The sequence below is a fragment of the Penicillium canariense genome (assembly GCF_028826845.1).
Source record: "Penicillium canariense strain IBT 26290 chromosome Unknown utg000004l_segment0_segment0, whole genome shotgun sequence".
In the NCBI taxonomy this organism is placed as follows: Eukaryota; Fungi; Ascomycota; class Eurotiomycetes; order Eurotiales; family Aspergillaceae; genus Penicillium; species Penicillium canariense.
Window position 1 is genome coordinate 1,440,285 of NW_026622731.1, and position 19,364 is coordinate 1,459,648.

The window sequence follows — 19,364 nt, forward strand, 5'->3', positions numbered from 1 at the left end:
AAGACACAGACCAATATTTATGTACCTCTTGATACTTTATCCTTAGAACGAGAAGGCTTTGGATAATGTCGGCATAGCGGGTTCTCAGAAGCTACACGGTTTAGGCTTCCTCACCAAGGGTAAGACGTCGGAAACTTGGTAGGACTAGAGCTAGCAGAAGTGTAACGCTAGTACCAAGTTTTTTCTCAAATCTTCTTATCTTTCTTCCTTATCGCAGATCACTAGAGGTATTATGATCCTTTGACCGCCCTTTATTACGGAGGAAAGAAGGCACTGACCAGACGCCGCGGACACGACTACTAGGGAGTGCTAGGTCTACCCCTTGCGACCGTAGCCATTCCTCCTCTTGTAAAGCCAAATAAGTCTATACAAAAATAGTTTACAGGCGTAATATCCACGAACGTAAGCTCGCCCCACGTGAAATCAAATCCACTGCACTCGGGTCTTGACAGTTTTTGTTGCTTCGTAAGATGGCCGGAGTGAGGTCGATTTCAAGAAATTTTAGATAATAGTCTAGTTGAGCAGAGACGTCATGAAGTAGACTGTCCGCGGTAACCGGAGGATTCTGACGAGCTGGCATTGTCGATATGTTAAGTTACGTAGAGGGGTCGAGGCCCTTTATGTAGCCTGAAATCAATGTCGCTGACTCAGAAATTGGATGACGGAAAGGGTAAGGGTAGAATGCGTCTCTAAAGAACTGATTTTTCCAGATCAAGACTCGTTTCGGCCCCAGTAGATACCCCTGAGATCGTACTTTTGCGGAAGGGTTTGAGTATATAAGTTATACCTCTATCCATCGTCTCCATCATCCATTAAGCTTCATACTCGAATATTGTCCCATCAACTATAGCCTACATATTTCCAATGTCCACTTTCCTAGGGCAGTTTTCAGCCTGCCTCGGGCGCTCGAAGGTATGCTTTAATACCTTTCTGACAGACAGGCCAGAACTAAAATTCAAACCGAGACTTCAAATGAAGACATAGATCCATCCCTCGCAGCGCATACAGGGGAGCAAGGACCAGTGAAGACCTACTCTGGCCCAAGTCCTGACCGCTCTATCTTCTATTCACACGGCCAATCAAATAGTGGGCAGGTTGTAGATGGGGTATATACTCGGAAGGAAGAGACACAACAGACAGGTTGTGTCGAAGGACGCTTGGAAGTGATCAGAGTGGTAGAAATCCACTATCCGGACTACAAATAGGAAACAGCACGTCTATATGCCGAGATAAAGCAGAATAGAAAAACAACAAAGCAGTGGTATAGATATCAGGATATAAAAAGGAAACGTGGAGGCTCTGAGGCAGTAGAAAGATTTAGGCCTGGGCAGCGATAGCTTCACTCGGAACGTGAAGAAAACAGGCTCTAAGAAACTAAAGTATGTCAAGTACTCAGAACCAATACTTGCTGTAGGGTATACATTCTGAGCTATACTACTCCGGGAAGTGGCGATGCGTATACTTCGGCTTTGAATCCCAAGCCACTATATATTTACCGCTAATGTAGGTTACGACCCGCCGTCACATCCTCAAACTTCAGGGTTTTGGTCTAGATCTACTGCGCGAGCCTATGGATCAGGCAGTAGGATATATTAAGTGCTTAGATCCAATGGAAGCTCATCGGGCATAGAAACGCTAGGTATGATAGCTCACAGATCCTTTGGTTACTGTAAAACACAAATCAATTCAAAATATCGGAACATTTCACGGAGAACCTTATACTTTCATATGTAGAGAAAGACTAAGGAATGATGACAAGGGACGAATTATGGCTCTGGAAACGTAGGGAATAAAAGGCTTTTAGGCCTTAGGGGCGTTACCTCGGAAAATCTATAGATGCATGCCAAAACGTAGGACTGATAATCGAACTGTTGGGTATGCATTTTGAGCTATACCACTTTCGGGAAGTGTCAGTATCAGACAATAAAAGAGCGAGTTCTCTCCTTTATTCTTATTCTTCGATGTCAACTTAGTCTTCAACCACTTGACCTCTTTAATATGATGCTGGACTGTAACAGTTTAGTGATGGTGATCATAGACTGGTGTACGTATCACGCTTATATGATGGTTCTCGAGCTAATCCTGTCCCTTGTTAAGTTTCTAAGAAGAAGAAGCCGATCTTCTAAATCAGAGTTAAGGATGTTGCTCAGTACGCCACCGCGATCACGTCTTTATTCTGCGCAGAGGGATTGAAAGAAGACCTATACGAGACCCTGGCCGCGAGCTTATTGGATGCTCCTGAGAGTATCGTTAAAAAGCTTATGGATGAAGATGATGACTATATCCTGAAATCCGTCACTGTTGTTATGAAGCTTATTGTGAATGGGTTTCTACTACCTCCTAAATTGTACTCCTCTATACTCGGCATCTTCTTGGCTAGAGACGGAAATAATTTAACTAATCGTTTACTAGAATCCCGGACGACGGATGGGGGTTGCTTTCGGGAAAATCTAGGAAAGCTCGTTGATAAAGCTAAGCCTAACCAACCACGAATATATGTCTAAAGCTAAAACTTAAGTCCGAACCTCCGAAGACCTAGGTCGAGTGCACTCCATCACACTGTATATATAAGATAGTTGTCCCGAAAAATTAGCTCTAAGCTACCAGAAAATGAAAGTGATCAGAGTGCTATAAATCTAGTATCCGGAGCACAAACTGGAAATAGTACGTCTACGTATCGAGATGAAGAAGAATAGAGAAAAGGTAATATAGTAGTATATATATCGGGGTTTACAAGGAGTAGATAGAGGACGAAAGGCAATCGTAAGATTTAGGCCAATATCGTAATAGCCTTATCCGAGTAAGGAGGACATAGGAGGCTTCAGGAAAACCAGAAAGAGAATTAGAGTGTCGTGAAAAGTAATAGACGGGTTCGAGGGCGTCCTTCTTTGCTGTAGGGTATATATTTTAAGCTATACTATTTCCAGAATCGGTATGCTTTTCGCAGCTAGATACCATCAATTTAGAAGCTCCCTCCCCCGCCCTCGGGGTTTCCCCTTTTTATTTAATAGCTTTATGGTAGAAGAACCATCTTTCTGACATTTAAACTTAGCCTTAACCCCAAGAAGCACTTAAACACTAAAGAAGATAGCTATCTACGAGCGCCACTAGGCCGAAATGTATACCGTACAAAGTCATCGTATAGTAAGTGAAGAGTGTCTTTAACTGTGACTAAGCTCTAATAAACTTCCTAGTTCTATAACGATATCCTACGGGAGCCGACTATAATAGCTATCAAAGGGTTACTAATCTTAAGAACCCCTCTTCTAACTCTCGCTACCCTTAGGCAAAGATTTCTAAGCCAAGATACTAGTATAATTCTAGCCAAGTGCTAGGATTTACGGTACGGGTTATAACAGCTACCAAGCTACGCCGAGCTCAAAGGTTATGCTCTTAGTCTTTACACGTTACTTTTAGATATCTATTTAAAAGAAATCGTACACACTCTCAGTTACGACACTCGTTTTAAGCTATCCCTTATCGTTTGGCATTTCTATACGCCCCTTTATAAACCTTCCGAAAACTTCCTTTCATTCCTTAAAACCCCGATAGATAAGGAGATATCCGAAAAGTTCCATTCATTTCTTGAAAACCCGATGGATAAGGAGGTATAGGAAAGGCTTCATACCCGCTACTAGGATCATATTCGTCAACAGGTCCCGTATAATGATTTCATGTAGTCTTTTGACTTTTTGCTATTATCCCGGCTATTCATTTCGCAGCAGACCCCAAAGAATTTAGATAATTAAATAGGGTTAAGGATTAGCCGGTACTAGCTTCAGCATCCATAATCTCTAGCGAACCGGAGGATTCGATCAGACCCGTATCTACGGCAGGATCAATTCATAACTTCAGTCAATCCGAGCTTATCTATTTCCCGCCATTAGGTATCTGGTATAAGGGCAATCCTGCCATATCCGGCCCCTAGGCTTCTACATTTAGGCCTTATACCACACGAAAATTCGCAGAAGGAAGGTTGTGGATATCACTAGACACAGAAAACTGGGAATGCCATTCCGAGTAACTACTGCGATGCCCGCTACAGCTAATAATACCTCCCCGTTCACTACCACGCGAATAGGAATATTCTCTATACTCAGATTCAACAACTTCTACTGTTACATCGACCAGCCCTTATTCGCTTTCTACACGGCGAAAAAACTTAGAAACATATGCAGCCCGCAAGCAGTGCATCGTTTCCGCCAATATACGGCTCTTGTTACTATTCACATGTTTGTTAGTTTATGCCTGATTCCTAAGGCATCGTACGATTTAGATAGTTCTCTCCCTCTCTCGCCATCTCTCCTTCTTTCTCTCTCTCTCATGCTTAGTTGCTTCGTTGAATGCTACCACTGTTGATTTGATATCTCACGTGCCTAAGCGTAATAGCTCTTTCTATCTTCCATGACCTTACTAAGGATCCCCAGTAGGACTGGTAAGTCGTGATTTGCTTTAGAACTGTTGTATAATATAATGGCAGAATATAGTGTCATAATATTATGAACAAGCCATTCTGTTTCCTCTAGGCTCACATGATACAAAGTTAACCCGGCAGTTTGTTACCTGTTATTTGGGTGAAGAGTTCTTCCGTCGTCGTGTCTCGAAAAAAGACTCGAGCTCTTGCATCCAGTGGCCATCGTTTATACCTGTACTCTTCCTACTGCGACAAGAAAGTGGTCATATCCTGTATATGTGTGAACGAACTCTCAATATCGTACTCCACGATAGTTATGGGAACCTAGTTGTCATCGTGCGACCAGTCACTGTCGCCTTCCTGAACTCCTTCCTAGGTGTCAATCAGCCCTAAACGTTGCAGGAAGCCCGGCCGATTGAAATTCCATTTGGATGAGTTCCACATCCAAAGAAGCAGCTCAATAATATGAGGTAGTCGCAGATACTGCAAAATGCTTCTCACGAAGAACCCCTAATTGTTGGTTTCTCTAGGGTCAAGATTATTGGCAGTGTTAAGACTGTTGTAGATGAGTTAGAGCGGTGGGTGAATGTTGGTGATGTGGATGGGTTTAACTTGAGTTATGCCAGTCTGCCGAATACTTTTGATGATATTATTGAACTGCTACTGCCGGAGTTGTGTCGTCGGGGTCTGTTTTGGTCGGATTATGCTGTTAAGGGGGGGACGTTGCGGGAGAATATGTATAGTCTGCCTAGTCAGTCGAGACTTCCGGAGGCTCATACTGGAGCACAGTATTTCTGGAAGGCCGGTCAGGAAGTGCCACCGTACTTGGTGGATGAGTCGACATGAATGGGGTTGTTGTGTGTGATGAAGTATGGTAGTACTCCGGCAAATAACTATTCAAAATCATCTTATTAGTTAAGAGTTGAACGGTAGACCAAAAAATGATATCGGAACGATCACGAAAGACGAGTTGAGATACAATTGAAAAAGACCTTTCTGAAGAGGGGAAGTTACCATTCGCTGGTCTCTAGATTCCGACCTTGAACTGCCACTGTACTGAGAACCGGAAGGATTATAGCCCGCAGTCAGCAAGGCTCGGCAACAGGAATTCCCCCCGACGGGACATCATCTGAATCCAGTAAACAGTCAATACTTGAGCTTTATTTATTGACTCGAATGCTATGATTATGAAATCAACCAGTATCATAACTATAGCCTCGCAAATAAAGTATGTCCTCATCACAGGATGCAGCGACGGCGGCATCGATTCAGCCCTAGCCCAGTCATTCCATAACAAGGGCCTCCACGTCTTCGCCACGACTCGAGATACCTCCAGAATGCAAGATCTACGAGATTTCCCCAATATGACATTCCTCCAACTAGACGTGACTTCCCCCGAAAGCATCGCCGCAGCGTACAAGATCGTGGAAAAAGCGACGAATGGCAAACTACACTATCTCGTTAATAACTCTGGCGCAGGCTTCGTAATGCCTCTCTTGGACTCGGATGTTAACATAGGGCAGAAGGTGTTTGATGTCAATGTTTGGGGCGTTGTGCAAGTAACGCAGGCTTTTGCACCGCTTGTGGTTAATGCAAAGGGGACAGTTGTGAATAATATATCGACGGCGGCTTGCTTGGGATTACTATATCAAGGTATGTTGGACTGGGAACGCTATATCCAAGACTCCTATACTGAAAGAACTCAGGAATGTGCTGTAGTTCCAAAGCCGCGATTCGACTTATAAGTGAAACGTTGGCATTGGAGATGAAACCTTTGGGAGTGAAAGTGATTATTGTTATCACGGGTAACATTCGTACACAGTGGTTTAATAACTCCCCGAGACTTGAACTACCAGAGGGGTCTTATTACTCTTCTATTATAGATCGGATTAGGGTTTTTGTGAAGGGAGAGCAAGGTCATCCGGAAATGGAGCCCAAGATGTATGCGGAGAAAGTTGTGGGTGATGTCCTTGGTGGTGCTGAAGGGACGATATGGCGAGGAGCGCAGTCAAGTATTGTTAGAATTGCTATAGCTGTTATCCCGACTTGGTTAATAGTAAGAATCAGATTAAATTAGCGATGGAAGTTATCTTACTAACGACATGCAGAATGCACTTGCTGCTAGGGGGACGGGACTCGATACCCTGGAGCTATACCGGGAAATGTGCTTGGAAAATGGATATGAATCTCACTAAGATTTGCAACTTGTATCTAGTCTGTAGAGAGAAAGGCAATTTTCGTTAAATCACGACAAAAGTTTCAAACATCCCACCACCCTTCTAAATGCGACCGGTTGCATTAATCCTCAAGGCCGGCATTTTGTGCGGCTATAGCCGAAACATCGAACCCCGACCAGCCTAGATTGACAGTGGAACCGAAGTCAAATTCACCCTAGGTCGAAGCATAGCCGCCATTAGCGTCTACTGGAATGAGAGAACCGGGCGCTGCAGCCCAACCACCTTGGGAATCTTCATCGAATGCGATATAACGAATTTGGCTAACTGCTAAGGCAAACTTTTTGCAAGCCTTTCCATACCAACCTCCTATTTTACCATCTGGCCCAATTTTATTCCAGATCACGACAGTCCAGTTTTCTCCTTTACCTGGACTATCAAAACGTGCAACATATTTATATTGCTTCGCCTGCGTAGCTGGGACTTCAATGATGTTGCTTCCATATGGATTGCCGACGTTGCCCGAGTATTGCACGCTACTGCCGCTGGAGTTTGTGGTTCCACTAAATCCGAGAATCGAGGATAGTTCTCTGGGGCTAAGAACCTTTTCCGTTCTTACTCGCGATGCAGCGGTACTGCGGAGTCGATCATAGGCCTGGAAACATATTCCCGGACTGCAGATAGTGATAATCTAGCGGAGCACCCGTATACTCTAAGGCCAATCGTTTATTCAAATTCAATCAAGATAAGACGTTTCCGCGGGCTGAGTATGGATTTAATCTTGTGGAAAGAGAATAGAGACCACAGTCGTGACGGCGCCTACTCTTCGAGGTTAACTATGTCTTCGCAAAACGAAAAACAAAATGCACCCAAACACCTTTAAAAGCCAGATACTTGAGACTAACAAGATCACACAGGATCTGTCACGCGTGAATCAGTAGAAGCGTTTGAGAATAAATTTCGACACAGTAGACGCAGTCCGTTCATTACTGACCTCGTAGTGTTAAGGGCAAGGGTGAATGGCTGGCTCGTTCTCAACGTAGAAAGTTTTGACTAGTTAGGGCGGTCGGAGCGGTCGGGGCGGTCGGGCGCGCTTCTGTCCGCAAAGCTTGGGCGTACAGTAAGTAATGAGTTTCTGGATGTAAATATTTGCTAGGAGAAAGCCCTAGGCATACATCGCTGGTGGAAGCGTGTTCAAAGGAAGACAGACCTAGGTAGGACTTGAGTGCCGTCGAGAACTGAGGCGTACTTGGTACTTGAACACATAGGAAGACATCATTGGCACGTTGACGCACCCCAGGTGTTAGAGATAATGAGAGAGTGCAGACATACCAAGACTTGTGGAGATCTAATCAGAGTTTTAGGGCATGGTATGGCTACTATCGAAGCGAGTACTTTCTTTAACGACTGAATGATCTTGCATCTACCTCTGATTTGAAACCTGTTCTATGCGTTACTTCTCTTCTGAGTCGTAGTCACATTGATCTTATAAAGATGGAAATTGGGAGGCCTGCCGTGTCCTCCAAGACCATGGTGCAGATTGGAGACTCCCATCGCAAACGGATAACGCGGTAACTATCGCTCTGAGAAATGGCCATTTTCTTCTCGCTCAAGGTTTGGCTCCTGACTCGGTGGCTGTAGGGAGCTCCAGGGATCTTGACTCGAGCGATAGCGAGTGACAGCGATCCTTCAATAGAGTTCTGCCGTGTTGTACGACCAGTGGCTTCTTGCTCCCAAACCCAATTTGTACATAATTTCCCAGCCACGTGTAGGTGGATGCTTAAGCCTCCGTCCTAGCAACGCCGAGGCAACTAAAGCTTGATATGTTTTGCCCGCCGATTTGAGAAACACATTGCACCAACTTTCTTTTCTCTTGTTCCGCCTCTACCGTTCGGCGTTGTGGGTGAGCTACGAGTACCCATCAATCCTTCAGCTCGATCAAAAAATACGAGTATGACAAATCCGGATCCCGTCTGGTGGTAATGACCTATTATATAGCAGGCTTGAAATCCAGAAATGGTTGAATGACTAAGCGGAAGACGGACAATCTCCCGTTAACCAACTATCGGTACGGAGGTGCATTTCAAAAGTTCGGCGTCGCGCACCGACCACCACCTACTACACTAGGCGATTTTTAGCTAGATTATATTGTATTGTATTGTATTGCCTATAGCCTACCCTCTTTATATTCGTTACCACCATCTAATTCGATGATCTTTTTGATATGCGTAGGGATACGCTCAATCCAACGCTGGATCTTCTCCTGCGGCATCTCTCGCCATGCAGCTTGCCAAGCAATATAGGCCTCCTGCCTACTCTTTGGTGCGCCTTTCTTGGTTGTAACACGTTTCAACCAAGGCCAGGCAGGCTCAATTGGATTTAGATCAGGCGAATTGCCACACCAAATTAGCCGATTAACCTTAGCTGCATCAAAAACACGTTGTTGGATATAGTGGCTATGTGCCGGTGCTTTATCCTCTTGAACAAGCGTATTCGGCCGTTGAATAGCGCATTCCTTTGCAAAAGGTAATAGCTTTGGTATCAAAATCAGTTTTTGATATCGATACCAATCAATTCCACCCTTACGACCACGACCAAGCTTGCCAGTTTTCTGGTTAAATTTCCATATAGGCCTTTTACCAGCAGGTTGTCGTCGAAGATTCACACGACGCATCTGCGTTTCAAGCTCCCAATCAGCTTTTAAAATAGGCTCAATCTCGCAATTTAATTGCTCAATCTCTTGCTCAGATTCACGTTTCTCTTGCGCAGTTTCAGGTTTCCAACAATGATAAGGGCCTTTTTTATCATAGGTAAAGCAGCCCCAAAACATGAATTCACAAGCGCCTTTCCAACGCTCACGAATACAAGATCGAACAAAAGCTTCATCCTTAGAACGCCAAACTCGATAGCTACCACGTCGATGTAGTAGAATAACCGAAGTTTCATCGGACCAAATCACATTCTTCCAATCATCAAGTGTCCAAGCTTGGTGTTCAAGACACCAAGCAAGCCGATCAGCTTTCATCTTCTTCGTCAACCCAGGCTTCCGAGTTGGCTTCGTCTTGCGTAGGCCGGCGTTCTTGAGGATACGCCAAATAGTAGCAGCAGAGATAATGATTCCTTCCTTGCTAAGCTCACCAGCAAGATCAGCACAAGATTTCTCTCGGCCATAACGATCCAGACGCACCTTAGATAGGATAGTCGTCGTTGTTGGTTGGTCTTGCTTAGTTGGCCGGCCAGTACGTTGGGCGTCTTGTACAAAAGCATCTTGAATATTATTATGATTAACCTCAAAGCCTCGCTCGATTGCGCGTGCGTAGATCTTGTTGACAGCTGAGATAGATAGATTGGTAATCGTAGCAATCTCATGCGAAGATTTGCTAGTGTAAGCCTTTAAAGCAACCACGGTTGCTCTTGTGGCGATATCTGGCTGTTTTGGCATATTTTGAATAGCTCGTAGGTTGGTAGGTAGGTAGGCAGGTAGGTAGGTAGGTAGGTAGGTAGGTAGGTAGGTAGGTAGGTCGGTCGGTCGGTCGGTCGGTCGGTTGGTGGTAGGTAGGTGGCTATGGGAAGATAGAAAATAATATTATTAGGGGTAGTTCGACGTTACTGTGTGTATTCGTCTGTTCGATATGACTAGTGGTAAATATGGTGGTCGGTGCGCGACGCCGAACTTTTGAAATGCACCTCCGTAGTCAAAGGACAAAGCATGTAACCTAACTAGTATCGCCCCCCTTTGTAAGCAACAGGATTTGTAATTCTACGGACTCTGCCTTTAGCGAGCCCCGAGCGACCACACGGACTTCTGACTACAGAGGTGGCCGCAAACAGGCATATTGATGAGGTCAACAGCCTACGCGTCGCTTACTGCCTTGCGGTAGCTGAGCAAGCACTAACTAGGCTTCACAATATGCCCAAGACCTTATTGTAGCCGGTCCTTATGTCGACTCAGCCCTAACATCCGCGATAGAGTTATGCCACAGCTATATATACCTCCTGGGAGCTCGTCGGTTATGTGTCGTTCTAAAGCATCCATCCAGTTCATCATCGATTGATCTTAACAAAGTTAAAAAATTCACTCAAAGCATTTTACCACGGTCTTAACTAAGCCACTTCTTCGCGGTTGGGAACAAATTCAGCATCCTACCACAGCGCAACAGCATTTTCAATATGCGTGTCCTTGTTATTGGTGGCAATGGAGAGACTGGCCGTTTCGTCATCGATGAAGCATTGCAGCGCGGCATCAAGGTTACAGCCTTGATTCGAAATCCCTCTACACTTCCAGCCAAGGAAGGCCTAACCATCGTGAAGGGCACACCAGTGGAACCTTCGGACATTGAAAGGGCTTTCAACGCAGTCAAAGGCGACCTCCCAACTGCCGTGATCGTTACGCTAGCATCCCCGAAAGTAAAGGGGACTCGAATCATGACTACCGCGCACGAAAACCTCATCGCTGCCATGAAAAGCTATGGTGTCGCCAAAATTGCGACATTGTCTTCCTTTGGAGTTGGGTCTTCGTTCCCAAATATCACTGTGCTTATGAGATTCGCAATTTCCCACACCAGCTTGGGGCATACATTCGAGGACCATCATCAGGTCGATGAGACGCTCAAGAAGAGCGGATTGCGATTCGTGTTGTTTAGGGCAGCGAGACTGACTATGGGGAAAAAAGCGCCCGTTCGGTTCTTTAGCGACGATGGGAAAGGACTCGGTGTTTTTGCGGGCTTGGGTGGGATCTCGAGGGCTAGTGTGGCGGCGTATCTAGTGGATGCTGCTGAGAAGAGCACTTGGGATCGAAGCACTCCGGTGATAACGAACTAATGGGTTGTCCCGGTACTGTATAGGTCTCATTATTATCTCTTATTGTGTGGGGCTGCTCGCGATTGCCTGGCGAACTGGGTAACTCTCGAGACTACCCACAACTTGGTATGACAAGACGCCCTGCGGACATAACGGTGGAGAAATGTCGTGCTTAAGGATCTTGATATTCTGGGCGTGTCAGAGGTGCCAGAGGCTTTACATATTCAACCATCATATTAATAAGTTGCTCGCACCCCTAGTTTGAGAAACCCAGCATGTAGCGGTTGGAAACCAAGGTCTTTTGCGACGGTTGATACTTAGCTAATTAACTATTAATTAATCACTCTCTTTTTTTTCTTACCCTCGGTTGCACGTCTAGACCTAAATGACCGTTTAACTGTAGCTTCAACGCGGTTAACGGAAAAGAACGGCGGGCGGTGAAAACGCACTTTATTTTTAATAATTCAGGTGTTGTAAACCGGAGCTTGCAAATCTGGGGAAAAGCTGCTGGTTAAACATAGTCTTCACAAAATTATCTACATTTAAGTAGATGATTCTAAAGGATAGGGTTTTCCATTTTCTAACGTAGTAGTCGTTCGACTCTCGCCTTTGAGCATGTTAGCGAAACCGTGACCTAGTGTAAGTATAAAAAACTGCTAATGCGTAGTAAAATTGAGACTACTTAGCCAGTTAGCTCCGTTGTTTTATTTCCCCTCTCCTTCACTTGTCTAAGAGGGACGCTTGAGGTATCTCTTTATTCGTAGAAGTAGCTACTTAGAAATAGTTGCTGTAAATAGTGAGAAATTGGCAATTCCGGTGTGGTTGGTAACTCCGGTGTGGCGCACCCACAACGGGACGGTGTGGGTGGGCAGAAAGGCACAGATATCTCGTGACTCGGTTCTACTGTCTGCTATTCGTATGGTTGACGACTATGCGTTGGCGAGTAATACTACTGAGAACGTGTTCCCGGTCGCACCCCATCAAAAAACTCACCAATTTTGACTACGCCAAGACCGGACTTCTTGGGTTTCAAATACTCTGAAAATGAAACTAGAGTTAAATTACGATAAGTTCTATAAACTGTGAGAGTTTCAAGTCTCTACCTCTACTAAATCTATATGGTATCTGGCGCCAAAATGGGTCTGGTACGAGGGCCCTTCCCGCAAAGTGGAGCTATAGTTAAAAAATTAACCCTAACTGGTATGTGGCAGATACCACCCACCCCTATGGGATAGGCTTAAGAAACGTGGCCGAATTAGGTATAGACTACCCGCTAGGTTAGGTCTTGGCATCCCCCATCAAAAATCCACCACCAAAATTCGACCCCTTAGGGTTTAGCCCTTCGAGTAAGAAATTCTACAATCTAATTTCACAGAAAGTTAGTTCAGACAATTCTGATAAAACATCAAAAAAACCCGATCAAAATATCTTAAGATTTAATCTACTTAGAGAGGGGGGGGCAAGATTTTTATGCCCCCCCCCCTTTGCCAAGACTTTTTTACTATGTGCCCCCCCCGGGGGGCAGGGCCCGAATATCTTTAGGCGCCTCGGGGCGTTTCTTAGCTTCCATGCGAAGGACCTAAGCCCTCATACATAACGTATCCCACAAGCGAGCTGCGTACCTCAAAAATGACCATACTAAATACCATATTTCATGACCTTGTATCTCAACACTAAGAGTCTTTTTTTGCTAGATTATCGGTATGCTGATATTTAAGAATATAATCGATAGCGTTTTGGACTTTTAAGTCATTGTGCATCAAATTACAGTCAACTCCCGCTTTTAGCACGCCCGGAACTGGCATTTTTCCGGTTCCGGCACGATATTCTCTTGCACAGCCCCTTTTCCCATATAAACCTACCACTTCTGACACATTCAGTACGTGCCAGATTTTTTCCTCCAATCTCTGCTTAGTCATACAATATAGACCAATCAGAATGCAGAATTCCGTCTCCCTCTCGGCGAAGATGCCACCCCTCCCCAAACGCTCTAACAAGGGCATATCGGACGCTCAGAAAAAAGCTCTACGCGCCTTTGTATCCGATACGCACCCTCGACCATCTTAAAGAGCATGTGTTGAATGGTTTAAGTCCCAGTTCGATCGTCTGATTGATCGAGCTACCGTCTCGAAAATCCTTTCATCCAAGTATGATCATCTTGATACTAGTCTAGCTAGTGTCCGTATGCGTCCGTCGATGTCGCAGTGGCCTATACTAGACTAAGCTCTGTTCGAATGGTAGCAGCGACACTAGGATGCCGGCTTTCCGATAACAGGCCCACTACTTCGGATGAAAGCGATCGAGTATTAGAAGAAAATACCCGAATATCAACATCTTCCACTTCCCTTGTTCTCGGATGGGTGGCTTACTCGGTTTAAAAAACGGCATCATCTTCGGCATTATACCTTCCACGGCGAAGCTGCATCAGTCCTAACGTTAATACACGAAGATATCAAAGCCCTCCGGACGATCTGTGGCTATTATCAGAAGGAGGATATCTATAATATGGACGAAACTGGGCTTTTCTGGCGTCGTATGCTAAATGGTGGCCTATCGACGCAAAACCAGGCCGGTCGGACGTAAGATAAGGCCCGAATCACTATAGTAGTTACGACGAATGCTACTGGTTCAGATCGAATGCCACTATGGTTGATTGGTATAGTAAAGACGCCGCGCGTACTTCGGAAGATTAATACCCGAGCGATTGGGTGCGTCTGGCGCTGGAACAAGAAAGCATGGATATGCGGTGATATCATAGGCGAATAGCTTCGCGCGTTTTATAAGCATATTGGTAAGCAAAGACGCGTCCTACTCTTAATGGATAATTTCAGCGCGCATCTATCTGCCCTCGACTATGCGCCACCGCCGTCTAATATCAAGGTGCTCTTTTTTCCGGCAAATGCGACGTCGGTTTATCAGCCATTAGACTAAGGAATCATCCAGAATCTAAAGCACCATTATCGGAAGAAGTGGATAACATAGATGATCAATATGATTGATCGGGGTGTTAATCCTGGAGAGAGAATGAGCCTATACTATACGCTCTACTGGATTACCCAGGTTTGGCGTAACGACGTGCTTGATCGGACAATACAGAACTGCTTTGAAAAAAGCACGATCATTTATTCGAGCACCAATCAGTTACCTGAGCCAGAATCGCTTAAACTTAGGTTATCATTCACTCCCACTCGTCCTTGGAAGGTCCGTGTAGGTCAATATATCTATCTGAGGATCCCTATTATTCGCCTTCTTTCGTTCGCGGAGTCACATCCACTGAATATTCTTTGGTAGGAGGAAGATAACACAGACGGGAAAGCCAGTCGCATAACAGTGCTTGCTAAAGTTGAGTCAGGATTCACTAGGCGATTAGAGTCTTGTCCATATAATTCTTTGCGAATCCTTCTCGATGGTCCATACGGCAAACCGAAAGATATAGTTCACTATGACAACTTTGTCTTCATCGCTACTAGCATTGGAATCTCAGCATAGCTTGCTTATCTAAAGGAGCTGATTATGCGAAAGGATCGTAGTTATCGCTTAAGAAGAGTTTGCCTAGTATGGCAAGTTAACTAACAAGGTATGATTCTATAGAATAACTTAAAAGAATTGTGATTAACTAATAAATAGCCCATAATGAATAGATTTGTGACTATATAAATCAATTACTCGACTTGGACAAACCGGAGTTGGTGAGATGCAGCTCCCTGCACTTGTTATAGAGTCTATACTGATCTAGACAAGGTACTCCGTTAGGCTTTATTTGTTAACTCAAGCCCTCTAACAGGCCATTCTACGAAAGGCAATATGGATTTTGTAAACGAAAGCGGAAGGCGTGGTCTTAAGTTCTACGGAAAGCCAGATCTGAAAGGCATTCTCAAAAATGAAGTGGAATTATGCCTAAGAAAACTTCTCCTCGTGGGTAAGGATCAATACTCTATTTGATAGATCCTTTGTGAAAAGACTCTGATCTGATGTTTCAGTTTCCGCTGACCCACAAACACGAGACACGTGTCGGTATCTCGCTTTGAAGCAAAAGAAAAAGATTGATTTTTTTGAAACAGAATTTCAACCGGCCCCGGCAAAGGGAGGATTCTGGGCTCCAGAGAGGGGGACCAATCAAGTCATGGGGACAATGAGCCAAGTTAAGGGAACACTGTGGGCTGGCAAAGCAGCAACCATTCATGCCGTCTGACAATTTCTTGGATATTCTCCATGGCGACGAATGAAGGTTCCCTCCAATGTATCTAGAATTACAATTTTAGTATTATACATTAAATGCTAGCATGCGCCTAACGACAGCCGGTTTTGGCCTCATTTTCTAGTTCACAACGTCGTATGAAATGAGGGAAGATCGTGGTCCGCCCTACGACAGGCTTAATCGAAAGCAGCCTTGCATAGGGAAGAGTGGTCTGCCGGGGCTAACTGAGAGAAGCAGCTTTGCTTGTGGTAGGCTTAAAGAGGGAGGAAGCTTGTAGCTAAGAGGGAAGGGGAAGCTTATAGCTTAGAGGAGGGGGGAAAGGTGTGGTCGTCCCTACGATCTGGTCGATCCAGAGAAGCAGCTTTGCTTGTGGGAGGCTTAAAGAGGGAGGAAGCTTGTGTAGCTTAGAGGAAGGGGGAAAAGCATGGTCGGCCCTACGATCTGGCTGATCTAGAGAAATAACTTTGCTTGTGGTAGCTTAGAGGGGGGGAAAACGTGGCCGGCCCTACGATCTGGCCGATCGAGAGAAGTAACTTTGCCTGTGGTAGCTTAGAGAGGGGGAAAACGTGGTCGGCCCTACGATCTGGCCGATCGAGAGAAGTAACTTTGCCTGTGGTAGCTTAGAGACGTGGTCGGCCCTACGATCTGGCTGATCGAGAGAAGTAACTTTGCCTGTGGTAGCTTAGAGAGGGGGGGAAAAAGGTGGTCGGCCCTACGATCTGGCCGATCGAGAGAAGTAACTTTGCCTGTGGTAGCTTAGAGAGGGGGGGAAAACGTAGCCGGCCCTACGATCTGGCCGATGGAGGTGGTAGCTTAAGGAGGAGGGAAAAACGTGGCCGGTCCTACGATCTGGCCCAGCGAGGTGGTAGCTTAGGAGGAGGGAAACGCGTGGTTGTTCCTGCGATGCGGCTGATCGAGAACCAGCGTGTGAAAATCGTGGTCAAAAGGAAAATCGTGGCCAAAGGGAAACCCATAACGAAAAGTAAAACCATGGTCAAATGGATAATTATACAGTAGTCCGGAAGCGGATACAAAGAATCATTTCATTCTCTTTATTCATAGACCACAATCTCCCAATTATCCTCCAAAATGTACCGACCCCTAGTGATCATAGAAAAGGAATAACTTGACTCTTCAAAGCCGGGTAAAGATAACTTAGGTGCTTTCAGCCTCACCTCACCAAGTTTCAAGTTTCTGGAAATAGAGGATATCGAAAGAGCATCCTTTCACAATTATAAGCTAGTCAGTAACTGGACCCAGGCAGATGAAGACGTTGACTGCATTCAAAGAATATGTCAGATTGCAACAGGCGAGACATTGAGCGAAAGACAAGCTCGAGTCGTTAAAGACTGCGGTGATATTTTGATCAGAAATGTACGATTTAAAGGAAAGTGAGAAAAACGGTCTTCTACTAAACCGACAAGGTCGGGCAATTTCCACGATAGCCAGAGATTCCATCTTAAAGTCTTTTCATGGGGGTCAATTCGTGCCACAAAAAGCAGATCGCGATTTTTCTAAAGCAAATCAATTCGTACCCCCACTGTTCTTCGCAAATTGCGCTGTCAAATACGTAAACAATTTCCTTTTCAAAGCAGCTGTCCAAGTCATTAGTGCTAGGGTTGTGCTTATCACAAGGACAATTTGCGAGGGTCAATGGGAAGAGGACGCTGAGGAAAAGCAGAAGACGTTTGTTAAGATGCTCTCTGGTGACGATGGGTTGAGGTGCGCAGCACCACAGCTTATCTTATCATTAAGACCACGGTTTTCCCGGAGCTTAAACATCGTGGCTGGTCGTTATAAAGCATTCTTTCTGGACTAAGTTTACCATTTGCTGTGTAGTTCATTTTAGAAATAATTTAATACTAACTTCCTTCTTCTATGGCATCTAACGACTTGACAATTGCTCGCCAACTGTCGGCAGCCGAAATTGGTTCTGTGAAAATCAGTCAGCTTAGTCAGCTCCTCTTTGATGACATCGATATTTTCGGCTCTCGGGGCTTCCGACAATCCAATATCAATAGTCTTCTGCATCGATTTGACTACGAGGGCTGCCGACGACTGGATCCACTAACTTGGATTCCTTATAAAGTAAAGCTCTCGGAACTCCAGCCGCTGGTGTCCGAAGGCTTAAGCGGCAGTGATCCAAAAGAAATAACCTTGCTAGACGGCTAGAACCTGCATTACTTCCAAAGAAAACATCGTATTGCTACTGCTCGCGAATGGTTAGCACCAAACGACATTTGGTAGATTTTCAACCTTTACGACACCGAAAAGCTAAATAATGACTGCCGTAGGAGACTGCGGGAATACGACTCGAGGTCGCATACGTTCAGCGACGGGGAAATATTCCGGAACATTCGCCATTACTAGCAGAGAGGAGACACGGATGCTGCTAAAGAATAGCTTACAAGATAGTCACCGACAAAATATAAGGAATTTAACCGGATTTATAAGCCTAAGAGTAGCTAGGACGAATTCCGTTACCTAGGAAGGAGACTGGATACGCTTCTTTATTTCCCTGCTTTATAGACCCCGTAGTATATAGGGACCTATCTAGGAAGTCTTAAATATCCAGAGGTAAGGAAGTCACGCTAGAGAGTCTATTCATATTTAATATTAATAGGAGCTCGTAGATTCCTTAGCAGAGATCGACTATACGTAGCAATCTCTTACCTACCAAAACCCTTAGTTTCTTAACACGACGACTCTTAAAATACTAGAAGGACGCTACCCTCGACTATTAATAGCCGACCGCCGATATATCAATAACATATTTTAAGACGGCCTAGTATTTCTAATAGTCGGCGATCTAGCTCAGCGATCGCAGTTATTATATACTGCGTTAAATTACAGAAAAGTCATTCCCTCCCTAAGGACTTTTCTAGAGAACACGAAATATCTTAAAACAATAACCGATGTTATTAAAAAGGTTCTTCCGGTGAAGTTTAAAGGCACCATCCGCCAGGCCATACTTCGTTATTACGTAGCTCCTAAGGACCAGCAGTTCTAGGTACAGTCTTTAGAAAACGACTTCGTACAAAGAAAGCGCTCGAGAGATTTTAGCTTTTAGTCCGCATATCGCCAGATATTTCTCTTTACTATACGCTACTTCTGTAGCATAACTAATTCGTAACCCCTTAGATTCAGCTAAGTTTCAAGGACCCGATGCCTCGATCGGTCTAAACTATAGTAGCACCTTAGAATTCTCATCGACAAAATTAGATTCGTTCTACCTAGACCTAGGAATCGTCAGCCTACAAACTCAGTAAAGTTTATTACTATTCGTACACTCCTCACTAAGCTCCGACCCCCTAAGCTCTTCGCGCACGAAGAAAATAACATTTCCGAGTGGAGCACCAAAATCGTATTATTTCTTTATTCGATGACACCACGAGTCGTTGTAGGGCCATCCCCTGTTTAGAGCTAGGATAAATCTAAGACCTAGAATATTGAGCGCCGCTGTGGAATGACAGACACAGAAATATATTTCATAGATCAAAAGTACTTGTTCTTAGAGTGTATATACTCGGCAGACCACCCAGCTTAGGAGAACATGACCTCATTCGCGGTGAAACGGGACATTTTTCGATCCTTTTTTCCCGACTTTCTTGAGGATACCGATATAGATTCAGCACCAGGTCGAGGCGAAAGAGATCAACCTACCATATATAACAGTAGCAGTGACCTACCAACAGTGCCTTAACAAGACACCTATATAGAGGGGGGCAATCAACTTGTCATCCACTATGGCAATTCGCCAATTGCTCCGCAGATTACG

The 19,364-nt window shown here is 44.8% G+C and overlaps 3 protein-coding genes across 3 annotated transcripts; 2 read left to right on the top strand and 1 right to left on the bottom strand.

Moving 5' to 3' along the window:
- Positions 1–5,601: 5,601 nt before the first annotated feature.
- On the top strand, positions 5,602–6,609 carry N7482_006862 (oxidoreductase; the record flags this gene model as incomplete). The annotated part of the gene is made up of 3 exons (XM_056688987.1): positions 5,602–6,067; positions 6,121–6,470; positions 6,523–6,609. The coding sequence occupies 3 exons, from the start codon at positions 5,602–5,604 to the stop codon at positions 6,607–6,609; spliced, it is 903 nt and encodes a 300-aa protein (XP_056541416.1).
- A 2,146-nt stretch (positions 6,610–8,755) lies between these two features.
- Positions 8,756–10,030, bottom strand: N7482_006863 (uncharacterized protein; the record flags this gene model as incomplete). Its single annotated transcript, XM_056688988.1, has 1 exon — positions 8,756–10,030. One exon carries the CDS (start codon positions 10,028–10,030, stop codon positions 8,756–8,758), a length of 1,275 nt encoding a protein of 424 aa, XP_056541417.1.
- A 728-nt stretch (positions 10,031–10,758) lies between these two features.
- Positions 10,759–11,409, top strand: N7482_006864 (NAD(P)-dependent oxidoreductase; the record flags this gene model as incomplete). The annotated part of the gene is made up of 1 exon (XM_056688989.1): positions 10,759–11,409. One exon carries the CDS (start codon positions 10,759–10,761, stop codon positions 11,407–11,409), a length of 651 nt encoding a protein of 216 aa, XP_056541418.1.
- Positions 11,410–19,364: the final 7,955 nt, after the last annotated feature.